This window comes from Xenopus laevis, chromosome 6L (assembly GCF_017654675.1).
Source record: "Xenopus laevis strain J_2021 chromosome 6L, Xenopus_laevis_v10.1, whole genome shotgun sequence".
Classification (NCBI taxonomy): domain Eukaryota; kingdom Metazoa; phylum Chordata; class Amphibia; order Anura; family Pipidae; genus Xenopus; species Xenopus laevis.
The window spans coordinates 153,238,362-153,263,952 of NC_054381.1; the positions used below are offsets into that span (position 1 = coordinate 153,238,362).

A 25,591-nucleotide genomic window follows, 5' to 3' on the forward strand; every position below is an offset into this window, starting at 1 on the left:
AGTTTTTGAGGGAAACCCACCTAAAAAAACCTGAACATCATGAAGGCTACAGAGATCTTCAAATGGCTGAAGGGACCTCTGCTATTGCCTTCTACATGACCTCGACAGGTTATAGCTGGAGTATTTTTGGATTAAAGCTATTTTCAGTTTTGTGGTATAATAAATCTCGAAAAATTTGATTTTTTTTTTTTAATTTAACCTGAAAATTTGAGATTTGACTGAAGAATACACTCAAATTTTTTGAGTTAAATACAACTTTACCTTTAATACGTGTGTTTCAGCAGAGGCAATTCTCAGTATTGTCTATAGCAGGGTATTTTTTGCCATTTTGTAGCCATTACAAGTAGCAACTACTTGTTGTGGCTACAAAATACCCTGCCATAGATAATCCCGAGAATTGCCTATGCTAAAACACACGTAGTGTTTTAGCAAAGGCAGTTATCACTATTATCTATTTTGTAGCCCTGACAAGTAGCTGCTACTAGTAGCTGTGTGTGTCTTCACCCTTAAAGGGTAAGGAAACCTCCTCTGCGCTAACCCCCCTCCCTCCTCCCCCCTGGCCTACCCCTCCCGCTGGGCAAATGCCCCTAACTTGTTACTTACCCTTCTGCGCAGGTCCAGTCCAGGGAGTTCACAGGCGACATCTTCTTCCACGCGATCTTCTTCCTCCTTTGACCGGCGTTTTGGCGCATGCGCAGTAGGAGCATTTCACCGGTACGGATCTACTGCGCATGCGCCAAAAGTCACGCGCATGCGCAGTAGATCGTACCGGCGAACCGATCCTACTGCGCATGCGCCGGTCAAAGGAGGAAGAAGATCGCGTTGAAGAAGGTGTCGCCTGTGAACTCCCTGGACTGGACCTGCGCAGAAGGGTAAGTAACAAGTTAGGGGCATTTGCCCAGCGGGAGGGGTAGGCCAGGCGGGAGGAGGGAGGGGGGCAATACACGGGAGGGGGGGTGGGGGGTTAGCGCCGAGGTTTCCTTCCCCTTTAAGGGGCATGTAAAGGCAATAAAATAAAAATACAATTTTTACTTTCTTTAATGAAAAAGAAAGTAATCTCCAATATACTTTAATCAAAAAATTTCTACCGTTTTTATAAGAAACCTGACTGTATGCAGTGAAATTCTCCCTTCATTTACTGCTGTGGATAGGAATTGTCAGACGGTTCCTAACTGCTCTGCAGGGAAACAATCATACTTATGAACAGCAGGGGGAGCCCCCGCCTTACTTCCCAGCCGTGCAGAACTCAAGCAGCTTTGTTTGTTTCCCTGTAGAGCAGTTGGCGACTGTGCAGAGATTTGTATTGGATTTTATTTTTGCCTTTACACCCCCTTTGCTGTTTCCAACTCCAGCTGCAGGGACAAAGTTCACAGCCCATACCACACTGAGCATGTGCACAGTCTTGGTCTTGCAAATATCTTTAACAAAGTTACAAGATGGTGACCCCCTGTGGCCAACTTTAAAAGCATAAATAATTTGTTTGATTAGGCTTGTGGTGCAGTAAGTTCATGTTTATGTTTAGTATACAAAATACAACATTTTAGCCTTATTCTATTTTAGACTTTACTTCCCCTTTAAGGGGCCCATAAATGAGTAGGAATTGGCCTACTTGGCCTCTCTTGACCAAAATGGCAGCTGACTGATCTGCAAATGGCTCTGATTGAGCTGGATGGAATAATCCTCGTTCTATTTTGGTAACCCTTACTGTTATATCTCGTTTTCTGGCTCATTTCCCTGTAGGCCAGACTGTACTAGGCTTAGGATAGTGGAGCAGCTGGACGCACAGACGGTTCCAAGCAGTTGGATGTCCATGAGCAAGTGTCTAATTGCTGCCTGCCTTCACTGAAGCTCCAGCTGCCAAATCCTATCAGCTGATATCTGCGCTTGCTACAATACTGGGTGACGCAAGGTAAATATATTTCCATTCCTTGTCTGTTATACATGCAGTGGAGCAGATTTACTTAATTACGTATACTGTCGTCTTTGTGTAAACACATTCTGTACTTTTCTGCCGAACCACACGTTTCTTTGCTGCACTTCATCTATCCTGTATGCTACCGAATACTGTCATTTCTTTGCTGGCACCGTTTTATGGGATCTCTCTGTACAGACTATGAGCAAACTTAGGGGCTGTTCCTGCTGAATTGTGCTTAGTACAGAGGAATACCTATGCTGCCATAGTTTTATGGGATATCTCTGTACAGACTATGAGCAAACTTAGGGGCTGTTCCTGCTGAATTGTGCTTAGTACAGGGAATACCTATGCTGTCATAGTTTTATGGGATCTCTCTGTACAGACTATGAGCAAACTTAGGGGACTGTTCCTGCTGAATTGTGCTTAGTACAGAGGAATACCTATGCTGCCATAGTTTTATGGTCTCTCTCTGTACAGACTATGAGCAAACCTAGGGGCTGTTCCTGCTGAATTGTGCTTAGTACAGAGGAATACCTATGCTGCCATAGTTTTATGGGATCTCTCTGTACAGACTATGAGCAAATTTAGGGGACTGTTCCTGCTGAATTGTGCTTAGTACAGGGAATACTAATGCTGCTTTAGTTTTATGGGATCTCTCTGTACAGACTATGAGCAAACTTAGGGGGCTGTTCATGTTGAATTGTGCTTAGTACAGAGGAATACATTTGCTGCCATAGTTTTATGGTCTCACTCTATACAGACTATGAGCAAACTTAGGGGTGGTTCCTGCTAAATTGTGCTTAGTACAGGGGAATATCTATGTTGCCATAGTTTTATAGGATCTCTCTGTACAGACTATGAGCAAACTTAGGGGGCTGTTCCTGCTGAATTGTGCTTAGTACAGGGAATACCTATGCTGCTGTAGTTGTATGGGATCTCTCTGTACAGACTATGAGCAAACTTAGGGGCTGTTCCTGCTGAATTGTGCTTAGTACAGGGAATACCTATGCTGCTGTAGTTGTATGGGATCTCTCTGTACAGACTATGAGCAAACTTAGGGGCTGTTCCTGCTGAATTGTACTAGTATAGAGAAATACCTAAGCTTCCACTATGTTACTGTATATCTGTTTCGGCTATAGAAAAAATATTACCAGCAATTTTTGTCAGACCATGTACATAAACAGAAGTCAGTGGATTTGGAGCTTCTTGTGAGGCAATGGTTTAAAAATTATGAGCCAACTGTGAGGAGCTTCGCAAACTGAGCAGAATGCCCCAGAATAAGTGTGCACTTAAATGCAGCGGAGTAATAAGTGACTATTAGTATTAATGAGAGGGCCAAGTGAAGACAAACAGACAGACACACATGTAGCCATTTGCCTTGTTATATAACTGCCTGTTTATTAGCAGACTTTTGCAACTAAACTTCCCAGAACAAAATACACAAGAAATCTTGTTCATCAGCAGCATCAGTGCAAAGGTTAATCAGTGACCTACCGTAGCATGGGAAATGGTCAGGATCCCATTTTTCACAGTGCACTTTCTCCTCTGCCATACCTTCCGGATCCTATAATATAAACATACATATATACATTAAGGGATTCTGTCATGATTTTTATGGTGTTGTTTTTATTTCTAAATGACACTATTTACACTGCAAATAATTCACTCTACAATATAAAATTTCATTCCTGAACCAGCAAGTGTATTTAGTTGTAATATTGGTGTGTAGGTGCATCTCAGGTCATTTTGCCTGGTCATGTGATTTCAGAAAGAGCCAGCACTTTAGGATGGAACTGCTTTCTGGCAGGCTGTTGTTTCTCCTACTCAATGTAACTGAATGTGTCTCAGTGGGACCTGGATTTTACTATTGAGTGTTGTGCTTAGATCTACCAGGCAGCTGTTATCTTGTGTTAGGGAGCTGCTATCTGGTTACCTTCCCATTGTTCTGTTGTTAGGTTGCTGGGAGGAAAGGGAGGGGGGTGATATCACTCCAACTTGCAGTACAGCAGTAAGGGTCTGGCCACACGGGCAGATTCGGGGAGATAAGTCGCCAGGGGCAGGCACACGGAGCGCTTTGTTTTCCGAAGTCGCCTGAAGTTTCCTCGTGAGGCAATTATGGGCGACGTTGGAAGACAAAGCGTTCCGTGTGCCTGCCCCCAGGCGATTTACATTTTAGCCCGGCGGAAATCTCAGAGATTAGTCGCCGCGAAGAAGAGATTTGTCGCCTGGCGACTAATCTCCCCGAATCTGCCCGTGTGGCCAGACCCTAAAAGGGTGACTGAAGTTCATCAGAGCTCAAGTCACATAACTGGAGGCACCTGGGAAACTGACAATATGTCTAGCCCGTCAGATGTCAAAATTAAATATAAACAAATCGGTTTACTCTTTTGAAAAAAAATGGATTTCAGTGCAGAAGTCTGCTAGAGTAGCACTATTAACTGATGCATTTTGGAAAAAAAAAATTTTTTGTGATTTTTTTTATGATGTGATTTGCAGTGAACTGGGCAGTGCAATCATGTGTTAGCAGGGTGAATAGAAGTGGGCTAAGCACACATCCTTGGGGAAAGCCTATGCTCAGGCTTAGGACCCCAGAGGTGTGATCCCCTATTGAGACATAGTGGGGCCTATCAGTCGGAAAGACTAGAAACCAGTTACAGATGGGAATGTTTATGCCTGGCGGGTCCAGCTTTCTTATCAACTGCTGTGGAATAAAACTTGCTCTGTGGGATTTGTACATGTGGCCCAGTGTGCCAGGAGAAGATATAATAATTATAATTCTTATAATAATATATATAATAATACTTATAATATATATGATTTTATAAGTATAATATGTCCCTCTCCCCACAAATGTTAACGTTATATAATGATCAGGCAGAGCTGGTTAACTCCCCGTGCATTATTATATATCATGATTCTACATTGCAGAGGCACAGAATGAGTCGGCTCTAATCTGGGATAATTAAAATATGTTACAATGCGAGTAGAAAGTCGCAGCATTTAGAATAGATTAGTGCAGAGGGGGAAGAAGAATGAGTTCCCAGCATGCCCTTGTGCAAAAGAACGAGCCTCTTGGATGTATCACGTAACTGCAATTTTATACTTGTTTTGCCGTTTCAGCATCAAAGGAACAATCTGGTGGAAACAAGCTGTTCATCCCTTGGGTGCCGGAGACCTTTAAAGGCCATGTAAGAGACGCACAAGGCACTGGTAAATTACTCACAGGCCAGGACTAAATGTAGATTAACTTGTTAAAGAGATACCGACACCACCAACCTTCCCTTTTTTATGATGCAATTTTTAAGGCAGGTTAAAAGGGAGGTTCACCTTCAAGTTAACGTTTAGTATGTTCTAAAATGGCCGGCAACATTTCAATTGGTCTTAATTTTTTTTAAATAGTTTTTTAATTGTTTACTTTCTTATTCTTCTTCTCACTCTTTCCAGCTTCCAAATGGGGGTCACTGACCCCATCGAATAACAAATGCCCTGTAAGGCTACAAATGTATCATTATTTTGCTATTTTTTATTACTCAACTTTCTATTAGGTAGGCACCGAATCCACTATTTGGGATGCGGCAGAATCCCTGAATCCTTCATGAAAGAATCAGCCGAATACCGAAGTGAATCCAAATCCTAATTTGCATATGCAAATAATGGGTTGAGGAAGGAAAAAGTGAAAACATTTTTTTTTTACTTCCTTGTTTTATGACAAAAAGTCGCGTGATTTCCCTTCCCGCCCCAAATTTACATATGCAAATTAGGATTTGGATTCGGTTAGGCCCGGCATAAGGATTCGGCTGAATCTGAATCTTACTCAAAAAGGCCGAATCCTGACAAATCCTGAACCAAATCCTGGATTCGGTGCATCCCTACTTTCTATTCAGCCCCACTCCAGTCTCTTAATTATTTTGGACCCTAGCAATGCGGAGAGCTGCTGAATAAAAAGCTAAATAACTCAAAAGCCACAAATAATAAAAAAGGAAACCCAATTGCAAATTGTCTCAGAATATCCCTCTCTATATCATACTAAACATTAACTCAGAGGTGAACAACCCCGTAAAGTGAAGTCTATCATTCTTCATACGGCTATAAAAAACCCAAATCACTGGGTGGGCGGTCGGGACAGTAGGCAATAGTAAGTATAGAAGAGCAAAGGGTGACAGAAATACAGTGAAACCCCAATTTTACAACCCCCGATTTTTAATGGAGACATTTTGTATAAAAAATTAGAACGTACCAGTGCATTATACTCATTTAGATATAGAAGAATTGTGCTTAAAAAAAAAGTATTTTCAGGCTGATTTATTGAAAATCTCTACAAAAACCCTAATAATCCCTCCCTTCCATTTCCTGCTCCCTGAATTCCCAGGCTGTGCACTCAGCTCACTGCACTGTAGGACAGGAACCAATCAGCAGCTAGCAGGACCTGATAGGGAACTGAAGCCTGTTTGTGCTTGTGTGATTGCAGGGCTGTGATTGGCTGTCCCCCTCCTACTGAGCTTCTGACAGGGACCGTTAGGACACACCCACCCCTCATTTGAAACCCAGACAGGGACCAGAGAACATCTATAGGGAACTCCAATAAAGGGGCAATTTTCAAAGATAATATAAATTTTTAGCACAGTGTAAAAGCAACACCTTATATTACTTATAATTGCCTACAAAATTAGGTGTTTTCCATTTATCCTATATGTCTCCTTTAAGTTTTCCCTCATTTTACTCTGTAACCCGTGCTTGTTATCCAGCATTTATTCCCTGTTTGTTATAACTAAGGTAAAACACTGCGTATCTTGTCGGTGCTATATAAATAAACGATAATGATTTTACATTGTTGTTTTGTGGTTCCACCTATACATTATGCAGAATACATTTTCCTGGATTTTACACCATTTCTTTCTGGTCCCTTCAAAAACGGTTGAGGTTGGAAAGGGGTAGGGGGGCTGTGGCTGGTGGTCTTTGCAGCTGGGGGGCCCCTGTCCCCCCCTGTCTGATGCTGCTCACAAACATGAGCACCTAGCGCACAAACACCACAGGGGACCATATAGAGATAATTATAAAATGTTGTTCACCTAGGAGTTAACTTTTAGTATGATGTAGAGAGTGATACTATTACAATTTGAAATTGTTTTTTTTTATTTTTTATTATTTGTGTTTTTTCAGTTATTTAGCTTTTTATTCAAAAGCTCTCCAGTTTGCAATTTCAGCCATCTGGTTGCTAGGGTCCAAATTCCGCTAGCTACCATGCATTGATTTGAATTAGAGACTGGAATATGAATAGGACAGGGTGTAAATAGAAGGACGAGTAATAAAAAGCGGCAATAACAATAAACGTATAGCCTCACAGAGCATTTGCTTTTAGATGGGGTCAGTGACCCCCCTATGAAAGCTGGAAAGATTTAGGAGAACAAGGCAAATAATTAAAAATAAATAGATAATGAAGACCAATGGAAAAGTTGCTTAGAATTGGCCATTCTAGAACATACTAAAAGTTAACTTAAAGGTGAACCACCCCTTTAACAGTTTCAAATGGTCACTGACTATCTGAAGGGCCACATCCTTCCCATTCATTGTCATTAATGGGGCTGCACCGAATCCACTATTTTGAATTCGGCCGAACCGCTGAATCCTTCGCAAAAGATTCGGCCGAATACCGAACTGAATCCTAATTTGCATATGCAAATTAGGGGTGGAAAGGGGATTTGGTTCGGCCGGTAAGAAGGAAGCAGCCGAATCCAAATCCTGCTGAAAAAGGCAGAATCCTGGCCGAATCCCTAGTCATTAATAAAGAATAAGCACAGTATGTAACGTACCCATCGCTCTTCTTCAGCAGGTAGCCTTTCTTCTCACTGCCGTACTCCTTGTTCCCCTGGAGCTGGTGCATGCTGTAGCCTGCCTGCTTACTCTGGGAATCCTGGGGAAGGGACACATGGATGAGTAGGGTTATATGGCTTTCCAGTTTCATGCTTAAACTTGATATACAGTTGCTAGGGTTGCTGACCTAGCAACCAGACATTTGTTTGACGATCAAGAGGCAAGGTGAACAAAAATGGAGGCAATCACAAAGAGACGTTTGTAAAGCAATTAGCAATGAATAAAGGTGACACTTACTCTCCTAGACTTCGATCGGGGAAAGCAGAAGAAAAAAAAAACAGGGAAAGAAAAGCAAAGCAACAATTAAACAACAGTCTTTATGGCAGCTCCCACAGATCAGACAAATAATGATTTATTATGGAATGGCAAGAAGCCTACAGGTTACAGGTTTGGTTAAACTACAATACTTTATCATTATGTTTTATGCCCCTCCTGATAAAAGAAAAAGTAAAGCTACACTGCAAGACACAAGCCAAACTTACAGGTTAACTTGATTATAGACCAGTGATCCCCAACCAGTAGCTCAGGAGCAACATGTTACTCTCCAACCCCTTGGATGTTGCTCCCAGGTGATTATTTTTGAATTCCAGGCTTGGAGGCAAGTTTTAATTGCATACAAACTAAGTATAGTGCCAAATAGAGCCTCCTGTAGGCTGCCAGTCCACATAGGGGCTACCAATAGCCAATCACAGCCCTTATTTGGCACCCAATGGATTTTTTCATGCTTGTGTTGCTCCCCAACTCCTTTACAAGGTTGTAGAGGAAGCAGAAATGGGGACTCTTGGGGGGTCCAGGTGATATAGGGGCAGTAGTAAAGAAGTGGTGGATAAACAGCTTTAATGTTTGTTTATGAAGTCTAATTCCTAAAATTTAGTGTACACTAATAGGCCACAAATGTCTGCTCACCCTGTAGCATAACTATATAAGATTACAGTTATCTGACACACACAGATACAGGTAATATGCAGCTGACGAAAATATAGATCCCTTTCATTTAGAAGGGGTGGGCTATCCCATTTATACAAATACCGTTATCCTGTTTAGCAGTGGAGTCCCAAAGCAGTCAAACGTGATTATACAGGTATGGGATCCGTTATACAGAAACCCGTTATCCAGAAAGCTCCGAATTAAAGAAAGGCTGTTTCCCATAGACTCCATTTTATCCGAATAATCCAAATTTTTTTTTTTTTCTGTGTAATAATAAAACAGTAGCTTGTACTTGAACCCAACTAAGATATAATTAATCCTTATTGGAAGCAAAACCAGCCTATTGGGTTTATTTCTTGTTTACATGATTTTCTAGTAGACTTAAGGTATGAAGATCCAAATTACAGAAAGATCTGTTATCCAGAAGACCCCAATACTCGAGCATTCTGGATAACAGGTCCCATATCTGTACAACTGTTCTGCCTCCAATAAGGATTAATTACAGGTATGGGATCTGTTATCAGAAAACTCGTTACCCAGAAAGCTCAGAATTACAGAAAGGCCTTCTCCCATAGACTCCATTTTTATCCAAATAATCCAAATTGTAAAAAAATATTTCCTTTTTCTCTGTAATAATAAAACAGTAGCTTGTACCCAACTAAGATATAATTAATCCTCATTGGAAGCAAAACCAGCCTATTGGGTTTATTTAATGTTTAAAGAATACTGTAAGGTATGAAGATCCAAATTATGGAAATATCTGTTATCCCGAAGACCCCAGGCTCCGAGCATTCTGGATAACAGGTCCCATACCTGTATCAGTGAGTGTGGCATGAGTACATCAGTGAATGCAGCATGAGTACACCGGTGAGTGAGGCATGAGTTCATTATTAAATGCATGCTGTCATACAGTGACATGCCAGTTAATTACAAAATAATGCTCACTTGCAATTTAATTTAAAAAAAAACTATATGCAGATATTTTTTCTCATTTACCCCAGCAGTTCTATGCCCGAACAGATATTTTCCTCATTATTTCTCCTATTATAGTCACTATGTCCTCTCCCCCAAAAGCTGAAGGTCAGAGAAACACTGCAGATTGAACAGCACTACATCCGCAGCATGACTGCATTGCACTGTCTGGCCACTAGAGGGAGCCTTGTTCACTCTCCTGATATTTCCCATCCCTCTGATGTAATAAAAAGGCATGTGATAGGCAATTAAACACATGCTGAGTCATTAACACCCTGACATAGTGTCATAAATATGCTGGGTGGGCCCATGGACTACTCCCTATATACTATACCTCTGCAAACCAGATAGCCCAAACACTGTAAGGGACTTTGTGAGTATAGAGTTAATAGAGAGGGCAGAACTGTAGTTGCAATATGTTACACAGGGAATAGCAAACAGCAGATTGTATGTATTCAGCCTGTAGCTCCCACCCAGGTTATTGTGTATTGATGCATAGACAGAGCAGTATATAAAGGAAAGGGTAACGCTATACTCTATACAGTATCACATGGCTCTATTCTGACCTGTGAAGTCTAAACTGCTGCAGGGAACCTGGAGATCAGCACATCTACTACTCCCTTCCCCATGGAATGCAATCCACCCTCAGTATAATATTAACCTTTATTTATATATAACATATTCTACACTGCTTTTTAGGGTTATACTTCTGCAACCCTTCCCACGCTATAAGGGTTAACTTGCTGTGTGAGTATAGAGTTAAAGAGCTTGCTCAACTGTTAGTATGATGTAGAGAGTGACATTCTGAGACAATTTGCAATTGGTTTTCATTTTTTATTTATTTGTGGTTTTTGAGTTATTTCGCTTTATATTCAGCAGTTTGCAATTTCAGCCGTCTGGTTGCTAGGGTCTAGATTACCCTAGTAACCATGCGTTGATTTGAATAAGAGACTGGAATATGAATAGGAGAGGCCTGAGTAAAAAGATAAATAACTTTAAATAAAAATAACTATAAATGTTTAGCCTAACAGAGCCTTTGACCCCCATTTGAAAGCTGGGAAAGTCAAAAGAAGAAGAATGCAAAAAATTTAAAAAATTATAAAATAGAAAAAAAGAAAGCCACGTTGCTTAGTCATTCAATAACATATTACAACATAAAGGAGAACTAAACCCTAAAAATGTATGTGGCTAAAAATGCCATATTTTATATAGTGAACTTATTGCACGAGGCTAAAGTTTGAGCTTGTCAATAGCAGCAATGATCCAGGACTTCAAACTTGTCACAGGGGGTCACCATCTTGGAAAGTGTCTGTGACACTCACATGCTCAGTGGGCTCTGATTGGCTGTTGAGAAGCTAAGCTTAGGGCTCGTCACTAATTATCCAGCAGAAAATGAGCTTCCCTGGCTGTAATATAAGCTGATGCTACAGGTTTGCTGATTATTAAATTCTGATGCTAATTGCACTGGTTTCTGTGCTGCCATGTAGTAATTATGTGTATTAATTACTAATCAGCCTTATATTGTGACATTTCTATTCTATGTGTACTGTATATTGTGAGTGGGTCCCTAAGCTCAGTAAGTGACAGCAGCACAGAGCATGTGCAGTGAATCAGCAGAAAAGAAGATGGGGAGCTACTGGGACATCTTTGGAGACACAGATCTTTACTGCTAAAGGGCTGTGGTTGCCTTGGGCTGGTACAGAAGCACAAAACATAATGTACAACATTTCTAACTACTTCTTTAGTTAGGCTTTAGTTCTCCTTTATTAGTGAGGAAAATACAGTAGTTGCAATATGTTGCAAGCACAAACTTTACACAGGGAATACCGTATGTATAAAAGGTCTAAGAGAATATCAATGAGTGCAATATATTGGGCAGCTAGGTGTAGGGTAAAGGATCTCAGTGAGTGGCAGCTGTATAGAGTGAGATATAGAGATGAAGACAAGCAATTAGTATATATAGCAAGTACATAGAATAAGGGCATGCTGGCATGAAATAGAAGGCTACATCACTTTGTAGACACTAAGGGTGTTATTTATCAAAGTCCGAATCGATCTCAATGGACTTCTCCCATTGATTTATATGCAACCTCTTCCACAGGTCTAAGATGCCGGATTTTCAGATTCGGACTTTTCCATCCTCTGGGTTTAATAAATTCTGAAAAATTCGTGATTTTTTTTAAAAAAAAATCACACATTTTTCGTGATTTTTGCATTCAGAGTTTAGTAAATAACCCCCTCAGAGGCACATTTTTCAAAGGTTCAATATCAAATTCATGTGAGTTTTTTCTCCCATGAACTTGAAATCAGATTATTTATTTATTATAAAAATCAATTTTTTTCAATTCGGGTGAATAGGATCAACCCAAAAAACTCCAATTGAATTCAATTCGAATTTTAAGAACTCGATTTGAGGAGTTTTTTTTCTCCTAAAAAACAAATCTAATGGAAGGCTGCAAACAAATCGATCCCTGGACGTTTCCCAATGACTTTAGGTGGCGAATAGTTGAATTTGAGTTCTTAAAGGACCAGAGTGTGATAAATCTCGAAAATCATATTCAAATTTTTTTAAAAACTCGAATTTGAATAACTCCCTAGTTGAATTTGACAGTTTTGATCAGAAAAAATACTTGAAAATTAGAATTTCGAATTTGAATTTTCAATTCGAACCTTGATAAATCTGCCTCCTAGCATTGTAAACACACAGCATGGCATGTATCAGCGGCTGCATTGATTGTTTAAGTGGCCAGTGACAGGGTTCCTGACCCACCAACACTCTCCTATGAGAAATGAATGTGATTATGGGGTACACAGGACGAGCAGGCAGAAGTTGGACACACACAGGGCTGGCAGCAGAAAGCGGCAGTTGCAGAGAGCAGTAGGCAGCAGATGGCAGACACATGGAGCATATGGCAGGTACAGACTCAACAAGGGAAAGTGGCAGCACATGAATGTGGCTCATATAAGGAGAAGAATGTGTCTGTAACAGATTATTCAGGGGCATCAAATGGCACATGGTATCTAAGAGAAGGCACAAACAAACAGTATACACCCTACATACTGCATAGAAGACACAGAATACATATACCCCTATATGTAATAAAAGGCACTAAGTTTGCCCAGGAGCAGTAACCCATGGCAGCCAATAAGATGCTTGCGTTTAAACAGGTGACTAGTGAATTCTACCTGCTGATTGGTTGCTATTGGTTACTGCCCCTGGGCAAACTTAGTGCCTTTTATGACATAACCCCAGTTGTGTATACATGTTATATACATGTTACAATGAGTGCCGTGGGGTGTCATGCAGTATATACACTTCACAGGCAGGAGAGTAGGAAGACACTGTATTCACGGTAAAGGCTGCACAGAGGTGGAGAGCACAGTGTACACACACATTACAAGTTGGTGTGGCATGTAGTATGTACATATATATATACATATATATATATACATATATATATAATAAAAAAAGTCTTTATTTCCAAGCATCTTTAAAAACACAAGGAGGAGGATCCAGGAGGATACCTGTTTGTGTTTTTAAAGATGCTTGGAAATAAAGACTTTTTTTTATTCTAAAACTACCCGTGGTTATTACGGCTCCCGTCTATCTACTGCTACTTTGGACTGGCCAAATTTGCCCATGGGCAGTTACCCATATCAGCCAATCAGTGATTAGCCAGCTACAGGTAGAGCAATGAATGCAGTAATTTAATTGGTTGCCATGGGTTACTGCCCATGGGGAAATTTGCTATTTGTTACCTATCCCTTTGGGTACATCCAAAATTTAACTATCCTTTCTACCAATACATCTCACTGATATTTTCCCATAGCCTTTAAAGGAGAATTCAACCCTTTAGCAAAAAAAACCCTACCCCCCACCCCACGTAGACCTCCCTTCCTCCTCCCCGCAGCCTAACTCCCCCCCGGGGAAATGCCCCTAACTTTATACTTACCCCTCAGCGCAGATTCAGGCATCAGAATTCACCACAGCCATCTTCCGGGTCTTTGTGTCTTCCGGCATTACGGCAATTTCCGTCCATTTTGGTGCAAGTTGTTGCAAACCAGGAAAATGCTCCAACTGCGCAAACGTCGATTCGCCGGTCTCCGTCTCAGCTTACTGAAGACCCGGAAAATGGCTGCGTGTAACTCCGATGCCTGAATCTGCACCACGAGGTAAGTAAAAAGTTTGGGGCATTTCCCCGGGACGGCAGTTAGACTGGGGGGAAGGAGGGAGGGGGGTGTAAATGGGGTGGGGTTTTTTTTGCTAAAGGGTTGAATTCTCCTTTAAGCTTCTTCCTGTATGCTAAGAAAGCCATTATAATGACCGTGAAAGCAGTGGAGGCCCCAACGCTTTCTTTCTGGAAGAATCTGGTGAACGACAGGTTGCCGTGGCAAATACGGGAAATGTGGGACAAATGTTTATCTGAAATGTAAAATGTATTATTACACATGTATTTGTTCTGTGCCCAATTGAATTCCTACACCCCATTTAAAGGGAATGCCCACCCTTAGCTATCTCTATCTCTTTTCCTCTCTTCTTTTACTTCCTACTTTAAAGGGGTTGTTCACCTTTGAGTTGACTTTTAGTATGATGTAGAGAGCGATATTTTGAGACTATTTGCAATTGGTTTTCATTTTTTATTATTTAAGGTTTTTGAGTAATTTATCTTTTTATTCAGCAGCTCTTTAATTTGCATTTCCAAGTTACCCTAGCAACCATGCACTGATTGGAATAAGGGACTGGAATATGAATAGGAGAGGATCTGAATAGAAAGATGAGTAATAAAAAGTAGCAACAACAATACATTTGTAACACTACAGAGCATTTTCTTTTTAGATGCTACAAAGAGTCAGAAGAAAAAGGCAAATAACTATAAAGCTATAAAAAAAATAATAATGAAGACCAATTGAAAAGTTGCTTAGAACTGGCTATTCTATAACAAACTAAAAGTTACCTTAAAGGTAAACCACCCTTTTAATGCTCTCCACGCCTTCCTTGTTACATGTAGTAACATTAAAATTCAAACCAATAAAAACAAACTGAAAAGAAGCTTGTCTCCCCTGCTCCTCCCACTGATATACCCTCTATTGAATCCCTAACATAGTCCCCCCAGTGCACTGCGACTAAATGAAATACACACTGAGCAGCCAGGGAGGCACAACACTGGTTGCCAGGAGCAACTTTCATTACACTGGCTACCAGCATGGTACAGCACTGACAGCTCCCACATAGAAATCCCCTAAACTGGAAGGAAAGCAGCTCTACACACTGCAGCCCACAGCTTACATTCAATTTTGTTACGTTAACACCTTAAATCAGCAGCAGGGGGCAGTGTCAGGAATAGGAAGTGAGAAGTGCAGCACTAAACTGTTTCCCAAGGAAGAGAAATTTCTTCTAGAAATATACACTACGTCAAAAGTACTACTGTATATTACCAATGTTCTATTAAAAAAACAGCAAATGTATGAAACTAAACTGCATTTTGATTGAGCACAAGGTTTCTGGACCTCTTTTTTGGACGCAGACCCTGACCAGACACGATTCTGCTGCTAAAGCCACAACATAAAGTTGCAGATGAATGGCAGTGATCTTCAACCAGTTCCGCAGCAGCTGAAGATGACTATTGTATAGAATGAGTGTGAAGCACATTTCCTTCACAGAAACCTGAAATCCCTCTTACCTCCTTCTGATCCAGCTGTAAAGAGGATTTGATCAGGTCTCGCAGGGCAGTGAGCTGTTTCTTTTCCTCATCTTGGGTCTGCTTAATCTGGGGAAAAAGCATGCAGACACTTTTATATTGGATACAGTTAAACATCTTATACACACACATAGAGATAGATAGATAGATAGATAGATAGATAGATAGATAGATAGATAGATAGATAGAATGAGATAGATGATAGATAAAGATAGATATATATAGATAGCTAGAGATAAATGAAAGATAGAGAGATAGATATATAAATAGATGATAGATGGATAAATAGATGAATAAATATATAGATAGAGATAGCTATAGAAAGATAGAGATAGCTAGATAGATAGACAGAAATAGATGATAGATAGATAGATGATATATATATATATATATCTATATATATATATATATATATCTATATATAGATAGATATATATAGATATATATATATATATATATATATATATATATATAGATAGATATAGATAGATATAGATAGCTAGAGATAAATGAAAGAGAGAGATATATAAATAGATAGATAGATAGATAGAGCTAGAGATAAATGAAAGATAAAGAGATAGAGAGAGAGATAAATAGATATTTTTTCATCATTTGTGGTTTTTGAGTTATTTAGCTTTTTATTCAGCAGCTCTCCAGTTCACAATCTAGTTCCTAAGGTCCAATTTACCCTAGCAACCATGCACTGATATGAATAAGAGACTAGAATATGAATAGGAGAGGACTGAATATTAAAATGAATAATAAAAAGTAGCAATAACAATACATTTGTAGCCTTACCCAGTATTTGTTTTTTTAGATGGGGGTCACTGACTCCCATTTTAAAACTGGAAAGAGTCATAAGAACAAGGCAAATAATTCAAAAACTATAAAAAACTAAAAAATTAAGAAAACTTAGAATTGGTTATTCTATAACATATTAAAAGTTAATTTAAAGGTGAACCACCCCTTTAACACAGCTAAAGGAAGGCTGAGATTATTTAAGCTTTGAAAATAGGCTGGTCCTTTCCAGGCCTAATAATAGAGGCACCTTTATGTCATAAATATGCATAAAATGAACTGTGAAATGTTCATATCTATTATAATACAGTGAATAAAGTACCCCTTCTTGTAAAATATAAGGATATTATCAGTTACTCAGGAGTTCCGTGACCATATAAAAGTACGAGGCCGAAGAGCGAGTGTTTTTATACAGGTCATGGAACTCCGAGTTCTGATGTCATCAGTTATAAACGGTGAGTTCTGATGTCATTTCTGTCACATGACTCACTGAAACATGTTATTTTTTCCCCCTTTCTGTCCTTAAATAACCTCCTTAGAGGAAAGAGATCGACACCAGGAGGGGGGTTCGGTACGAGTGTGACAGGGCAGTATTATATTGTGTGTGTTTATATAGTGAATAAAGTACCCCCAGTTGCAAAATATTAGGATATTAGAAGTAACCTCGTAGTTCCATGAACTGTATAAAAACACTCAGCCTTTGGCCTCGTACTTTTATATGGTCATGAAACTCCTCGGTAACTTATAATATCCTTATATTTTACAAGAGAGGGTACTTTATTCACTATATAAACACACACAATATAATACTGCCCTGTCACACTCGTACCGAACCCCCCTCCTGGTGTCGATCTCTTTCCTCTAAGGAGGTTATTTAAGGACAGATAGGGGAAAAAAATAATGATAAATCACCCCCCTCCCTCCGACGGCTCTTTAATAAACTCTGATGCTTAATTAGGGAGACAGTTATGGGAATTCACAAGCAGGTATAATTATCTGATTGGTAATGCACGTAGGTTTTTTTGGCAAGGGCCCAGACCTTTCCCGAGTGGGATCAATAGATATTGATTGCATGAGGACGAATACAACAGGACGAATGGCAAAAACAAACCAGCAGTGAAAGTCAGACTTTGTGTTGCCCAATACCTGGTCTAAATCCGTTTGAGGTTGAAGTGGTTTGTTCACCTTCCAAACACTTTTTCTAGTTCAGCTGGTTTCAGATTGTTCTTCAGAAATAAAGACTTTTTTTTCAATTACTTTCCATTTTTTATAGTTTTTTCAAAATCTAACTTTACAGTTGAATGTTGGTGTCTCTGGTGTTTGAGTCTGGCAGCTCAGTAATTCAGATACAGACTTGAAACGGTTACAATTTTACAACATTTAGTTGATCCATTTCTCAGCAGCATCTCTGGAGTATCAGCAACTATTGTATCAATTCTAACACCAGCCTTTGACACTCAAGGATTCTGCTCAGCAGGGACAAAGATAAGAAATGTATCAACTAAATGTATCAATTTAGAAAAGTTTACAGGGTCAGCGACCCCCCTACCAGAGCTGCTGTAAGGTCAGGGCACACAGGCAGATACAGGCAAATTCAGGGAGATTTGTCGCCCAGCGACAAATCTCCTCTTCTTTGGGGCGACTAATCTCCCCTGCCGGCTAAAATGTAAATCGCCGGCAGCATGGAACTTGGCGCGATTTGTTTTCCGAAGTCGCCTCACGAGGAAACTGAACGCCGGCGGATGGAACTCGGAACGATTTGTATATAGTTATTTAGCCAAAAAAGTAATGTATAAAGGCTGGAGTGACTGGATGTGTAACATAATAGCCAGAACACTTCTTCCTGCTTTTCAGCTCTCTTGCTTTCCACTGATTGGTTACCAGGCAATAACCAATCAGTGACTTGAGGGGGGGGGAGACACATGGGACATAACTGTTGCTTTTGATTCTGAGCTGAATGCTGAGGATCATTTTCAAATTACTAAACAGTTATGTCCCATGTGGCCCCCTTAAAGGGGTTGTTCACCTTTAAGATAACTTTTGGTATGATGTAGAGAGAGATATTCTGAGACAATTTGCAATTGGTTTTCACTTATTATTTGTGGTTTTTGACTTATTTAGCTTTTTATTCAGCAGCTTTCCAGTTTGCAAATGTCAGCAATCTGGTTGCTAGGGTCCAAATTGATTTGAATGAGAATATGGAATATTAATAGAGGAGGGTCGGAACAGAAAGATGAGTAATAAAAAGTAGAAATAACAATAAATGTGTAGCTTTACAGCGCATTTGTTTTTAAACGGGGTCAGTGACCCCTTTTGAAAGCTAGAAAGAGTCCGGAGAAGAAGGCAAATAATTCATAAACTATAAAAAAATAAATAAATAATGAAGACCAATTGGAAAGTTGCTTAGAATTGGCCATTCTATAACATACTAAAAGTTAACCTGAAAGTGAACCACCCCTTTAAAGGAGAAGGAAAACTACAGAGACAGTTTATTGGCAATAGATTAGCTACAATAGTGCAAGCTATAACACTGTATTTATTCTGTAGAATGTTTTACCATAAACGGCTCTAGAAGCTCTGTTTGTTAAGGATAGAAGCTGCCATATTAGCTTGCTGTGACATCACTTCCTGCCTGAGTCTCTCCCTACTCATAGCTCTGGGCTCAGATTACAGCAGGGAGGGAGGAAAAGGGAGGGGAGAGAAGAAGGAAGGAGTATGTCTATGTATTGTGTGAGTGTAATGGAGTTGTTAGATAAGCCACACTAAATCCAAACCCCGAGGTTATAGGCAGAGATGATGCCCCGTCCATCTGCAACTGTGGAAAGTCCTGGGGAAGTGGCGAGAGCCATGAAACGCGTTGAGTGAACAGCCCTTTGTTTAGTGTGGGGCATGCTTTTTCCTACTACCATTTTAAAATGCTTGAATAAAGGTTTATATTTTTAATTTTTCTACCTCCTGGATTCCTTGGTGCTGCACCTACAAACTCACTCTCTCTTTGGAAGCAACCGTTGGGATCTTCGGTTTTGTGACATGCACAGGTGAATCCTAGTACCTGGTAAGTGCTCCCACTATTTTTTGCAAGTTGTGGAAAGTCCTGGCCTGAGTACTAGTACTAGGCTTATCCATGTAAGAATAATAATCACGATTATCTATTTCATTAATAAAGTCGATATTTTTCTCTTTTCGGAGCTTTCAGGTAGAAGTAAACGTTTTGTATTAAGATGATGGTTGGTATCCCTTTAAATTGTGTAAAAAGAGTAAAAAAACACACGTAAGGGGAAAATTATAAAAGCAAATAAATAGTGAGACAGTTCATATTCACAGCTGAGCGAAATTGCAACACTCAAAAAAAAAAATCAAACAACCCCCCCCCCATCCCACCACCATGGAAAAATGATGCATGACTTACATTGTACAAATCTGCAGCCAATTTCTCTATGTACTGCTTGAGCTTGTCAGCTGTTTTCAATCCATCCTGGAAGAAACTAGAGCGCAGAGAGTTCTTAAATATCAACGTGAATATGAGAGGAGAAACATATGGAAAGTGATATCTCTTTGTTACACATGCACATAGCCTGTACAGTGAAAAAAACATACAACTATGTCAGCTTAGGTATTCCCTGTACTAAGCACAATTCAGCAGGAACAGTCCCTAAGTTTGCTCATAGTCTGTACAGAGAGATCCCATAAAACTATGGCAGCATAGGTTTTCCCCTGCACTAGGCACAATTCAGCAGGAACAGTCTCCAAAGAGATCCCATAAAACTATGGCAGCATAGGTATTCCCTGTACTAAGCACAATTCAGCAGGAACAGTCCCCTAAGTTTGCTCATAGTCTGTACAGAGAGATCCCATAAAACTATGACAGCATAGATATTCCTCTGTACTAAGCACAATTCAGCAGGAACAGCCCCTACAGGTGTTCATAGTCTGTACAGAGAGATCCCATAAAACTATGGCAGCATAGGTATTCCCTGTACTAAGCACAATTCAGCAGGAACAGTCCCCTACATTTGTTCATAGTCTGTACAGAGAGATACCATAAAACTATGGCAGCATAGGTATTCCTCTGTACTAAGCACAATTCAGCAGGAACAGCCCCTACATTTGTTTATAGTCTGTACAGAGAGATCCCATAAAACTTTGGCAGCATATGTATTCCCTGTACTAAGCACAATTCAGCAGGAACAGTCCCCTAAGTTTGCTCATAGTCTGTACAGAGAGATCCCATAAAACTATGGCAATATAGGTATTCCCCTGTACTAAGCACAATTCAGCAGGAACAGTCCCCTAAGTTTGCTCATAGTCTGTACAGAGAGATCCCATAAAACTATGGCAGCATAGGTATTCCCCTGTACTAAGCACAATTCAGCAGGAACAGTACCCTAAATTTGCTCATAGTCTGTACAGAGAGATCCCATAAAACTATGACAGCATAGGTATTCCTCTGTACTAAGCACAATTCAGCAGGAACAGTCCCTAAATTTGCTCATAGTCTGTACAGAGAGATCCCATAAAACTATGGCAGCATAGGTATTCCCCTGTACTAAGAACAATTCAGCAGGAACAGTCCCTAAGTTTGCTCATAGTCTGTACAGAGAGATCCCATAAAACTATGGCAGCATAGGTATTCCCCTGTACTAAGCACAATTCAGCAGGAACAGTCCCTTAAATCTGGTCTCACACACTCATTAAGACAACATTGATGGGACTAAAAAACAATGCCCTATAATGAGAAACCTTTGGAGTAGAAAACTTGCATAACCCAAAATGAAAAAGGCAATTTCATTGGAAAAAAATGAAAATATACAGTTATTGTAGTCACAACTAGAAAACAGAAAATGCTTTCTCTGAAAGGAGAAAAGGGGAAATTGAGAAATCAGGTTCCTTAAAACAACGTTTGCTTCCCCAGTACTGAACAAAGGCACAGGACTAGTGACTACACCCTGGAAAATATGGTATATCCGTACTCCCTATGCTCTAACAATATGCCATTCAAGAAGTAAGAGATACCCTACTTTAAGGATTGGGAATCAGCTAAGCCCTGGTTTAGAATTAATTATTAACCTTATTTTGATTAACTCTTTACTAGGTACATACCCTAAAAAGCATGGGGTCCAAATTTGGATTGTGAACCAAAGGTTAAAGGGGTAGTTCACCTTTAAGTTAACTTGTATTATGTTATAGAATGGCTAATTATAAGCAACTTCCAATAAGCCTTCATTTTTTTCTTTTGTATAGTTTTTTGAATTACTTCTTCTCTTTCCAGCTTTCAAATGGGGTCACTGACCCCATCTAAAAAACAAATGCTCCGTAAGGCCACAAATGTATTGTTATTGCTACTTTTTATTCCTCATCTTTCTATTCAGGCCTCTCCTATTCATATTCCAGTCTCTTATCACTCAGAACATCACTCTCTATACTAAAAGTGTATTTAAAGGTGAACAACCCCTTTACTGATGCACCATGTTTTTCACGAAAATTCAAGTTTTCAAAGAACTTTTTGGTCAAAAATCGATTTTTCATGTTTAAATTTTTTTTTTTCAAGATTTATTATACCCCGACCCTGGAAATAGGTCAAATCCAAAAATACACCATCTAAAAATTGTCAAGGTCATGTAGGAGTCAATAGCAGAGATCCCTTGAACCATTTGAATATGTTAATAGCATTCATGATGTTCAAGTTTTTTTTGGAGGGTTTTGCTCGAATTCAAGTTTATTTTGCAGAAAATTCAATCAATTGGAGTTTTCGGGTCGTTAACCTCAAACTCACTGATTTGAGTTTTCCATTCCATTCCAGTTTCTTCTTAAATTAGAAACCATTCGAGTTGTGAGTTCATTCGAGGTATAAAAAACTCTAAAACCTCTGATAAATATCCCCTGTACACTATAAATAATAATGTGTATATGTACTTCTTATCATGAGATCCAATAGGCTTAGGCTGATGGCACATGGTTGGCATTTCAGGTCGAAATCTGGTGAGTACAACTGATGTTGCTTAAAGGAAATGTAAACCCCCTCCACATAAATTTAATCAGTAAACAAACTCTTTGAAATCTGTAGATAACTGCCACTCTGTTGTTAAAAAAGTTAACAGTAAGGCTGCAGCATCCCCCTAATCACTTAGAAATCCTTCTCCTCCTCTAAACCACTCTGCCCACTCCCTCAGAAATTTCCTTTGGCTGTTGCTTTATGAGCATGCTCAGTTCATCTCAGCTCAGATTTCTAATCACACCCTCCAGTCTAACAGCCAATGAAGAGATAGCATTGCTGGTTCCCACAGAAACTCTGCTCTAGTTGTCTGATCCTATTTTTTTCTCCTAACCACTTCTCCTGAGCTCAGCTTAACCATTACAGTGTTTAACCCTAGCAGAACATTTTATCAAAGTAAGTATATGGTGCCTGTGTAACCCTGCATTCTGCATTGCATGAACTTTACAGCATACATGTCCCGTTTGCAGATGTCAGTGTTATTGATGATGTGTCAAAGGGAAAATGGCTGCCGGGTGAAAGCTGGTATTTGTTTTAGGAAAATGTCATGGTGCTGGGGTATAGGCAGTACAAATAATGTGACTTGGGTGGGGAAGATATGCCTAAGTTATATACATGGTAGGAAAATGTAGGCTTTACATGTCCTTTAAAAACTGGAGAAGCAATAGGTGTTTTTAGCATTTTCTCCGCCAATGGGAAATACCCAATTTGCCCAATGTTTTTGCCGAACATCGAAACTTCTCATTGGATCTGTTTCTACCACACCCGCTCCAGGATAGGAAGACACTTACTTGCACTGAGCATGATAGTATTTGATGAGGTTCTGCAGCAGATCCACGCCTTTCTTAGTCTTGATTTCATTCACTTTAATCAGATACTGCCAAAACAAAAGCGAAGAGCTTTGTTGATAATTACACGTTGCAGGCCGGGTATTCAAGCTGAGCTGTGCGTCAGGAATCTTCCTTTCCAAGCTGAACAGCTAATTGAATAATCATCCCCCTGGTTATTATGTTAATCATAGGCAAGGATCCAGCTCTTTTGTTTTGGGAAAACAATAGGAACAGGCAAGACGGACACACTCGTTCTTATATGTATTTGCCATGAAAAGAATATATTGTGTCTGGTGTATTAAAGGAAAACTATACCCCAAAATGAATACTTGAGCAACAGATAATTAGATATAAACTAAGTGGCATATTAAAGAATCTTACCAAACTGAAATATATATATATATATATATATATATATATATATATATATATATATATATATATATATATATATATATATATATATATATATAAGTAAATATTGCCCTTTTAAATCTCTTGCCTTGAACCAACATTTTGTGATGGTCTGTGTGCTGCCTCAGAGATCACCTGACCAGAAATACTACAGCTCTAACTGTAACAGGAAGAGATCACCTGACCAGAAATACTACAAACTCTAAGGGAAGGGGCACACGGGCAGATTCAGGGAGATTTAGTCGCCTGGCAACTAATCACTTCTTCTTGAACTGCTTCCCCAGGTCTTCCGCCTGCTTCAATAAGAAAACACCTGCGGCAATGCACTCGCACCGCTTTGATTTCTGAAGTCATCCAAAGTTTCCTCAAGAGCAGTTTGGGAAGATTAGCCGCCCCAAAGAAGAGGCTATTAGTCGCCGGGCAACTAAATCTCCCCGAATCTCCAGGTGTGCCCTTACTCTAACTGTAACAGGAAGAAGTGTGGAAGCAAAAGACAGAACTATGTCTGTTAATTGGCTCATGTGACCTAACATGTTTGGTATGTTTGTGTGCACCATGAACCAGGGGGCTGTCCTTATTTATTAAAATTGCAATTTTCTATTTATGGTTACCCAATAGCACGTGAAGCAGGGTTTTACACATGAGCTGTTTTATGCAGTATCTTTTTATAGAGCCCTACATTGTTCAGGGGGTATAGTTTTCCTTTAATTGGAAAGATATAGCAACATGGCTACAACTCCCAGGACTGACTGTGAAAGTTACCGATTTTTACATTCTTGTTGTAGAAGAAACAATAATTTAAGATAGAGGACCCTTAAAGGAGAAAATAGAATTTTCATTAGTAAGAATAACCACAAAGCCAAGAAAATGCAGAACTGGGCAGGCCTGAGGCAATCACTTCTCTTTCCTTTCCCCGGTTGGCAATACGTTTCAGATAGATGTGGCTCTTACAAAGCAGCGTATTCATTGTGCCTGTAACACTTTACATAAGGGTTGCCTAGCCTGCAGTCTTCCAACCATTGTAGGGATGCACCGAATCCAGGATTCGGTTCCGGATTGAACCAGGATTTAGCCTTTTTCAGCAGGATTCGGCCGAATCCTTCTGCCTGGCCAATCTGAATCCTAATTTGCATATGCAAATTAGGGGCAGGAGGGAAATCACGTGACTTTTTGTCACAAAACAAGGAATTCAGCATTTTTCAGCAGGATTCAGACTTGACTGAATCCTTCTGCCGGGCGAACCAAATCCTAATTTGCATATGCAAATTAGGGCAGGGGAGGAAAATATGCGTGACTTTTTGTCACAAAACTAGGAAGTAAAAAATGTTCCCCTTCCCATCCCTTATTTACATATGCAAATTATGATTCAGGATTGGCCAAATCTTTCTGCCCAGCCAAACCAAATCCTAATTTGCATATGCAAAATAACAAAGCAAGGAAGTAAAAATGTTTTCCCCTTCCCACCACTAGTTTAAGAATTCGTTCGGTTTTCTGACGAATCTTTCGCAAAGGGTTCGGGGGTTGGGCCCAATCCCAAAATAGTGGATTTGGTGCATCCCTAAACCATTGCTCAAATAAGCAGAGCAACATGGCTCCTTCAAGTCCTACACATAGCAGGGAGCAAATGGAGCACATTGGGAACAATTGCAATGGCACACGCAGGCTTGTGATAATTGTGGTGGTGGTGATTAAACCAACACTATGGTTTGATTAGCCATGTGAACCAAGGAAAGTGATCTGGGGTCAGTAGAAGTGACCACCACAAACATGACTAATAAAAATGACATGTTCTTTTTGTTTTCGTTGCAGATTCTGCCTTCAATTGTGTCTCTCCATATATATATCATGACCCTGGGCAAACTCCCTACAGACCCAAGAAGCAGAGAGATAACTGGCAGCCCAATGGCCATTGCATAATGTCATTGGAGTCATGGCCACCTGACAGTTGTCTAAAATGGCAAAAAAAAAACGTTACAGCAACCTGAAAGGTTCCGTAGAGTGCACTGAGAACACATTTTAGCAACAAATCAGATGTTTGTTTTCAACATCCTATTTGTGATTGAATATGTATCACTCAATAACTTAAAGGGGGAACTATATCAAAAATGAAAATTTAATATAAGCTTCAGCATACTGAAAAAAAGAAACTTTATAAATACAAGCAATTAAAAAT

At 39.7% G+C, this 25,591-nt stretch overlaps 1 protein-coding gene and 1 long non-coding RNA gene across 7 annotated transcripts in view; one reads left to right on the plus strand and one right to left on the minus strand.

Annotated features, from left to right (window-relative positions):
- Window positions 1-25,591, minus strand: part of asap1.L (ArfGAP with SH3 domain, ankyrin repeat and PH domain 1 L homeolog) — a 190,142-nt gene that overhangs the window by 29,869 nt on the left and 134,682 nt on the right. For 4 of the 6 annotated variants that reach the window (XM_041566640.1, XM_041566643.1, XM_041566642.1 and 1 more), the window contains 6 exons: window positions 22,966-23,051; window positions 19,592-19,667; window positions 15,367-15,453; window positions 8,024-8,032; window positions 7,726-7,826; window positions 3,410-3,479 (listed from right to left, as the gene is read on the minus strand). In XM_041566640.1, coding sequence (XP_041422574.1) covers window positions 3,410-3,479; window positions 7,726-7,826; window positions 8,024-8,032; window positions 15,367-15,453; window positions 19,592-19,667; window positions 22,966-23,051 — 429 coding nt within the window. The remainder of the gene's footprint in view (window positions 1-3,409; window positions 3,480-7,725; window positions 7,827-8,023; window positions 8,033-15,366; window positions 15,454-19,591; window positions 19,668-22,965; window positions 23,052-25,591) is intronic. The other 2 variants (XM_041566644.1, XM_041566641.1) reach the window with 1 other exon arrangement.
- Window positions 1,822-25,310, plus strand: LOC121394766. Its single transcript, XR_005962011.1, has 3 exons — window positions 1,822-1,909; window positions 5,036-5,103; window positions 25,228-25,310. It is a non-coding gene; the product is annotated as an uncharacterized LOC121394766 (long non-coding RNA).